General features: G+C 47.2%; 1 protein-coding gene across 1 annotated transcript; it reads left to right on the forward strand.

Annotated features, from left to right (window-relative positions):
• The first annotated feature begins 2,387 nt into the window (after positions 1-2,387).
• CEBPB (CCAAT enhancer binding protein beta) lies at positions 2,388-4,813 on the forward strand. The gene has a single exon (XM_051976580.1). The coding sequence runs from the start codon at positions 2,773-2,775 to the stop codon at positions 3,859-3,861; it is 1,089 nt and encodes a 362-aa protein (XP_051832540.1). The 5' UTR covers positions 2,388-2,772; the 3' UTR covers positions 3,862-4,813.
• The last annotated feature ends 3,358 nt before the right edge of the window (positions 4,814-8,171 follow it).

Below are 8,171 nucleotides of genomic sequence, written 5' to 3' on the forward strand. Positions count from 1 at the left end.
TAACCAGAATTCACTAGTGTCCCTTGGACAATTCCAGAAAGGGAAATGAATGAGGCAGGAAACCAGCTGCAGAACCATAGAATATCATCTAGAAGGGTCCTTGGAACATAAAAGCTTGAAGGAACTATAGAACTTATGATATTAGAGCTGGAAGAAAACTTCTATGTGTCTCTGCAACCCACTTTTGTAAGAAAACAAATAAACCCTGAGGTTGAAGCAAGTAACTTATTCAAAAGTCATAAAATGAGTGCTGGTGGCACAGTTTAGACCAGAACTTAAATCTCTTGACTTCCAGTTTAATATCTGTCCTTTTCCTTTACCTGATGTCCACCTTTCTCATCTTCATATTCTTAAATAGCAAAGGAGACTAGTCTCCCCAAAACAGGCCTGTCATATACCCTGAATAGTGGGTTACTTAGAAAGGGCCTTCAGAAAAGATCTCTTCAAGTAGAGGAAGAGCTTAAGAGGAAAGAATTAAACCAGAATGGTGAGTCAAATTCTCCTTTGTGACTGTCTACTCCTTTTGTGTCCAAGTCATTGAACCAGGATAGGTTCAGGGCAGGGGTAACTATCAGTCCTATCCCAGTTTAGAAGAGGAGTAAGGAGAGGAAAACTGTCCTGTTCTTTCCAGTTACCTGGGAATTCTGAGGGATACAGAGTTGGCATCAATGGATATATCATTGTTGTTTTCAAGAGGGACTTTGTATAACTTGGCTGAAACAAAGAAAGAATAAGTCAAATAATTTCTTGAATTGCCCAGATTTAAGAGGCAAACCACTGAAAGGCAAGTAAATAAGATCAGGGGAATCTTCTTCATCTTTAAGGGAGCATGGCTTCTTTTCTAGTTTTCTTTACCAGACTCTGATCTCTTCTCTGCCTTGGGAATCACTGAGACTTTCCAATCAGAAATAAGACTTTCTCTCCCTGTGCTCACTAGGAAGCCAGACTAGGTGTAAGGGGAAGCATGAGGAATAATATTGCTTTGGATCTGGAAGGGACTTTAGGACATCTAGTACAAGTCTCTTAATTCGATGTTGAAGAAACTGAAGATGTGGAAATTACTGTGGTAGAGCAGAAAGATCATTGGGTCTGGAGTGAGAAGACCTGAGTTCAAGCTCCATAAGTCTCAGTTTTCTTCTCTATAAAATAAGGAAATTGAGCTAATAATCTATAATGTCCTTTCCAGCTCTTAATCGTAAAATCCTCTGACTTGCTAATTCAATTATGGTCAGAAATCGAATCCAGATGTTCAGTCACTCTCAGATCATTCACCTGTATAGGAGACCGGAGCTAATGGCTAACATTGAGGCTCGCACCTGGTTAGAGACCACTCCTCTTTCTCTCGACAAGAGCCAGTACATGTAGAGCACTGTCACATCCCAGGTGGGTGTGTTGGATACAGACTTGTACATAAGCTCGAACTCATGGATGCCTCTTCTACTGCCAAGAATATACTGCTAAGTTTTCGGCTCCCTGATGGATTAGAAGTCCTAGAAGTTCCAGCCAAAAGATGGGATGGAGGTGGAGGTGGAGATGAAAGGGTGTGTGTGTGTGTGTGTGTGTGTGTGTGTGTGTGTGTGTTGACAGATTCGCGGGTGAGGACCCCCGAGCCCTGACTGCAGGTGCAACGGGAGGTGAATAAATCACCTCCCTGTGCCGTATGTAGTTGCTTGGGATGGGATGGAAAAATTACGAAGACAAGGCCAGACCGTGGTGGTGGGAAACTAGTTTCACTGTTGCGGATCTCAGCTTCAGAGTCACTGCTTGTCCACCCTCCCTCAGGTTAGCAGGGCGGGTCGGTGAGTGCAAACCTGTGCAGAGAGAAAGAGGTAGCTTCGCCAAGTAAAGACCCTCAGAGTGTGGGAGGCTCAGAAATCCCTCCTTTCTGGAGGAGAGCTGTGGAGTGGAGGTAAGATCTATAGGGAGCTTTAGTCTCCTATAGGGGACAGAAGAATAGTGGCGTATGTATGTATGTGTGTGTGTGTGTGTGTGTGTGTGTGTGTGTGTGTGTGTGTGAGAGAGAGAGAGAGAGAGAGAGAGAGAGAGAGAGAGAGAGAGAGAGAGAGAGAGAGAGAGAGACAGACAGCCTTAGGGGGCGGGGCCGCACCTCCCCCAGCCTTTCCCTTGGGGTGGGAGCAGAGGCACATGCGGTCGCCCACCGGTAGTCCGTGGGACCCCCAAAACGCGCGTCTGGGTTTTTTCGCTTCCTTGGGTTTCAGGACCAGCTCGTGGCGCTAGGATCGCGGGGAGCTTTCGGTAGCAGTGGCGGCTGCAGGAGGAGCAGGGGAAGCGGCGGCCCGGCATGCTCGGCTAGGGGCCGGCTGCCAAGCAGTGACGCAGCTATGGGCCGTTGCTAAGGGCCGCCTTTATAAATAACCGGCGAGCGAGAAACTTTAGCAAGTCACAGCCGCGCACGGGACCCGGAGGGACCAGATGGTCCGGAGCAGCCGCAGCCACAGCCACAGCCACGGTAGCAGCGGCCAAAGCAGCTACAGCAGCTGCAGCAGCAGAGCTGAGCACCGCAGAAGCCTGCCCCAGCACGGTGTCCCGCACCCCGGCAGCAGTGACAGCACAGCTCCTGGGGATCCCAGAACGTCTGACTCAGCTTAAGCCTGGAAGCAGCCTCCGTCCCTGTGCCGGAGGATTGCAGCGGCCGGGGCGGAGGGGGGCCGCGAAAATCATCAAGCCAAGCCCCCTGCCCCAGCGTGCTCCCTTCTCCCTCCCCCCCCTTTCTCCCTCCCCCTTCCCCTTCCTCTCTCTCCCTTTGCTTTCATGCAACGCCTGGTGTCCTGGGACCCAACATGCCTCCCTTTGCAGCCTCCGGCCTTTAAATCCATGGAAGTGGCGAACTTCTACTACGAGGCGGACTGTTTAGCTCCTTTCAAGCTGCACCCGCCCCGACCCGGGGGCCGTTCTATGAGCGAGCTCAGCATCGGCGACCACGAAAGAGCCATAGACTTCAGCCCCTACCTGGATCCGCTGGGCGCCCAGCAGCCTCAGCAGCCGCCGCCGCCTCCCCCAGCAGCGGGGGGGAACTTCGAGCCGGCTCCTCCCGCCTCCTCCGCCGCCTCCGCCTCCTCCGCTCCCGCCTCCTCCGGCCACCCCCACGCGCACCCTCCTCATCCCCCCCACCACCACGATTTCCTTTCTGACCTCTTCGCGGACGACTACGCCAAAGGCAGCGGCGCCGGCTGCAAGAAGCCGCCGGGCCCAGACTACAGCTACCTGAACCTGGGCCGTCTCGCTCAGCAGAGCTCGAGCAAAGGCGGCTTGCACCCTCCGGGCTGCTTCACGCCCCTTCAGCCACCGCCGCCACTGCCACCGCCGGGGGCAGGCGAGCTCAAGGCCGAACCCGGTTTCGAACCGGTGGCGGACTCTGTGCCTTGCAAAAGAAAAGAGGACTCGGCGACGGGGCCGGGCGGGGGCATGTCCGCCGGCTCGCCCTATGCCATGCGCTCCTACCTGGGCTACCAGTCAGTGCCAAGCGGCAGTAGCGGCAACCTGTCCACGTCGTCTTCCTCTAGTCCCCCCGGCACCCCGAACCCGACGGAGGGCAAGGCCGGAGGCTGCTACCCGGGGGGCCCGACCCAGTTGCCAACCAAGAGCAAGGCCAAGAAAAGCGTGGACAAACACAGCGACGAGTATAAAATCCGCCGGGAGCGCAACAACATCGCCGTGCGTAAGAGCCGCGACAAAGCCAAGATGCGCAACTTGGAAACCCAACACAAAGTGCTGGAGCTGACTGCGGAGAACGAGCGACTGCAAAAGAAGGTGGAGCAGTTGTCCCGAGAGCTGAGCACGCTTAGGAACTTGTTCAAACAGCTACCCGAACCCTTGCTGGCCACCTCTGGACACTGTTAGCCCAGCGGCCCTCTGGCAACCCCAGCTGCCGCCACCAAGGGGAGGCCTCTCACCCAGACTGCCAGCTCCGTCTAGGACACTTGGCCTGGGAGAACTTGGGGTGATCGTATCTGGCAGCCACTGACCACCACATCTGGAGACTGCTAGCTTCAGGGCTGTTTGCTTCTGCTCCCGGGTGGAACAAACCTATCAAAAAGGAGAGAAAGGGCAGAGACTCGAAGATTTATTTGGTGGGTGTTTGTGTGGGGAGAGGAGAATGGTAGGTTGTTTTCGAGACGGGCTGCTGGGGGTTGTTTTAGGTTCATATTTGAGTAAGGGCCCGGCAAGAATGGCACCATCCTCTGTTGTATCCCTAATCCTCCCCGATTCTGCTACCCACCTCCCCCCCTTTATTCTCCGCCACCCAAACAACCCCCAAGTCAGAGCCTTCACAGATTCCTTTTCCCGTCAACCCCTGGCGACGTTTGCAAAACTGCACCTTGGTGGTTGACGGAATTGGCTTTCTTGTTGGTAATTTTATTATTTTATATATATATATATATATAAATAAATATATATATATCCCCCCCTCCCACCAAGCAAATGTTCAGATCCGGGATCTCTGCGAATTTATGGCATAGCATTATTTAAAAAAAAACAAATTATGTATATATACACATATGTATATATACATAGATATAGTTGAGCGAAGAAGGGGGGCGGCGGGCAAGCAAACAGAAAGTGAGTGATGCAATCTTTAAACATGGCTGGGAACGACTGTGTACACAACTGATGTAACCACGTGTAACTGTCAGTCATGGATTGAGTAATCTGTTAAAGATGTTCCTACGTTTTTTTATTATAAAGAATAATCTATTTCTATAAGGAAAGAGGCATCTGTATATTTTGGGATCTCTGCGTTTGAAGCATTAATAATGAACAATTTTAATAAACTTTTGCGTCTAGTAAAAGATCCTTGGGGGGGCAGTGGTTTGCTTTTTTGAATTTTTTTTTTTTTCACAAAAGTCTTCTCTCACCTCCTCCCTCCCCCTCCCTTTAAAGCCTTTAGGTTGGGGGACTTTGAGATAGGTCTCGAGGAAGTGGTTGGAGGCAGCTGTTTTCAAGGACAGAGCAACTTGCTAGAGGCTGGACTTTGAATGACTCAGCAGAATTATGGTAGGAGCGAGGGTGACCCACGGGGCTGTTTGGAATTGGTCTTGGGAGAGAAGTTCCTCTCTTCTTTCTGCATAGAGTGCTATCATCTTCAGAGCTTCCTCATTTCGGGGTGAGGGAGTTCTTGGTGGGGAGGAAGGGAAAGAAAGAGAGAAGGAGGGAGAGGGAGAGAGAGAGGGAGGGGGGAAAGGAGGAGAGGGAGAGAGAGAGAGAGAGAGGGGGGGAGAGAGAGAGAGAGAGAGAGAGAGAGAGAGAGAGAGAGAGAGAGAGAGAGAGAGAGAGAGAGAGAGAGAGAGAGAGAGAGAGAGAGAGAGAGAGAGAATGGGGGGATGGGGATAGGGTAATGGTGCTAGGGAGGATGGAAAGAGGCGGGGCTATTTACTGTAGTCCAATCACAAGAGGGAATCTGTATTTGCTCTTCCAGCCACAGAACAGAGGCATAAGTAAAGATCGTGCGAGTAAAGGGGAATTGACTGAGATTCCTATCCTCTGCCGACTCAAAGGGAGACTGGGGAGAGGGAAAAGAGCTTGGTTTTCTTTGCTGAATCACAAGGCTAAGCTAAGAGAAGGAGGGGGAGGGGAGGTAGCAAGTTTTGCCCTGAAATGACGGTTTATGTTTTGACATCCTGAGCTAAAACTGTATCCAAGAGTTAGGAAACAAACATTTTATAAGGATTTCAGAGAATTACATATATTCGAGCAGGAGCCTCCATTTAGTCCAGTACCATTTTGGGACAAGGGGGTCTGCCTTTTTATCCAATTAAGGCCCTGAAAAAAGTGATTTCCAAGGTCACACGACATCAGTGACTGAGCCACTAGGATTCAAGTCTTTTGGTTACTAGATTAATGCTACTTTAAAGTTTTTCTACGTTAGAGGAGGGGAAGAAATAGGATTTGGGGGATTCGTGAAATTTGTTTTGGCATTGGTGTGAAAATGTGGACGTCTACGTTAGCTAGGGCAGATGGGAGGAAGAAATACCAATTGTTAGCTATATGGTTTATCTTCACACCCGTTACCTCCTCTCCTTTTTTTCCTCACCCTTTTCATTTAAAGACTTAAATCCAAGGCTGACGCACCCGAGGGAGAACGAGGCTTTTTGGAAAACTCTTTGTATTTTCTCCCCTAGTCTGAATCCAAATTTGGGCTTTGGGCACTGGGAGATGAGATCCAAGGGGAGAGAAGGGAAAAAGAGAGTTGACTACATAATCTGTCTTGTGGGTGACACCTGTTATCATGGACTCACTGAATATTAGAGAGCTAAAACGGAACTTGGGTACAAAGGGCATAACACATTATAGTTGAAAAGACTCGAGTTGAGACTAATCTCTCATTTTATAAAGGAGGAAACTGATATAACCTGATCCTGATACAGTTTTGGAGTTGTATTTGGATTCAGTTTGGAACTAGATTCATATCTCAGCTCTTTACTTATTAGGTGATATTGAGCAAGTTGTTTTCCATTTTGGGACCTCAGTTTCCTCAGTTGTAAGATGGAGAGTTGACATCAGGGACTCAAGATTTTTTTTATTTGTAACAGACCTTTGGGCAAACTGGTAAATCCTATAGTTCCCTTCATTGAATACTTTTTTTTAATGTATAAAATTAAATAGGATTTTAAAGGAAACCAATTATCTCAAAATACAGTTATCAAAATATTAAAAAGAAAACAGGTTTCACAGATAACAGGTAAAGAACTCTTGGACTGGATGAACTCTAAGGCCTCTTCTAACTCTGACATTTTCTGATCCAGGCAACTTGGAGAGAGTGCCTTGGCCACACATGTTTGGTGACACTAATATTAATAGCTGCTTAGAAACCCAAAGAAGGAGCCAATAATGTTTGAATACAGAAATGTGCTTTGCTCTCACTTTTTCTGGAGCTAAATAATGCCTTTCATTCAAAACCAATCTTCCAAGATACACTCATGGCTGATCAGGGCTCACCCTCCAAAGATGGTGGAATTGAACTAAAAGTCTGAAGATCCTAATTTAGATCTTGGTTCTGCTGTTTACTAGCTATGTGACTTTAGGCAAATCTCTTGGACTCAGTTTCCTCATATAGAAAATAAGAGGGTTGGTCTAGATCAGAAGTGTTAAAAAGTAGGACTTCATGGGATCTATGACACTGCCAATTATGTCCAGAACCAAATTAAGATGCAATTGATAAATTAAAAAAATAAAAATACAATAAAACATAGATAATATATTTTAAACTAAGTCAATATACAGCCCATAAGGGATCCTTATATATAGATTTGGTGACTTCCATATCTATTTGAGTTTGACACCTCCAGGCTAGATCATTTCTATGATCCTTTCTGACACCTCGTGATTCTAAGGATTCCTTCACCCTGGACCTTCTGAGCCACTAGCCAACTTTGGTTCTGGAGAGCTTCCAGTAATTCTCTGCTCATGCCTCCCGAGGCCCCTGTTGCCTCACTCTGAAAACTAACAGCAAAATTTCCCAGTGCTCTAGTTAAAACCTGCCACAATATATTGAAATGTTTTCCTTTCCTTCCTGCCCCCTGAATAGCTCCAGGTTTCAAGGTTGCATATATGGCCTGTATCTGCAGTCTGGTAATTCTTTCTAGGTCCAGCATTTGCAGAGTAGCAGAAGATTCTGTCAATTGATGAGTGAGTGTTGTTGAGGACTTTCTATGTACAAGCCATTGTAGGGGATGCTGGAACAGAAATCAGAGATTCACATTTTAGAATGGGAAATTACTTAAAAATTGTCACATCATGGAATTATGGATTTTCTTTCTATGGCATGTTCTGCTTTACAAAGTCCTTTCCTTATAAATAACTGTGAGTTTGAAGTTTAATTCAAATTGTCTTTGTTTTATTGTTCCTATGGATGAAGAAAGTGAGGCTCAGAGGGCGAGAAATAAACCCCTAGATTCATAGATAGAATGTGAAAATTGAAAGGAACATTAGAGAGCATGCACAACTCATTTTAAAAAATAGGAAACTGAGGAACAGTTGCTCAATACTACTATTGGGATAATTGAGACTTGAACATAGGTCTCCTTATTCCTAGTCCAAAGGTTTTTTTATTGTTTTACACACAGTGTTTTATCTAGAAGGAACATTAGAAATCATCTAGTTCAGCTTCCTCATTTTATAAGTTAGGAAAATGACTTTCTAAATTGTATAAC

This window comes from Antechinus flavipes, chromosome 2 (assembly GCF_016432865.1).
Source record: "Antechinus flavipes isolate AdamAnt ecotype Samford, QLD, Australia chromosome 2, AdamAnt_v2, whole genome shotgun sequence".
Taxonomy (NCBI): domain Eukaryota; kingdom Metazoa; phylum Chordata; class Mammalia; order Dasyuromorphia; family Dasyuridae; genus Antechinus; species Antechinus flavipes.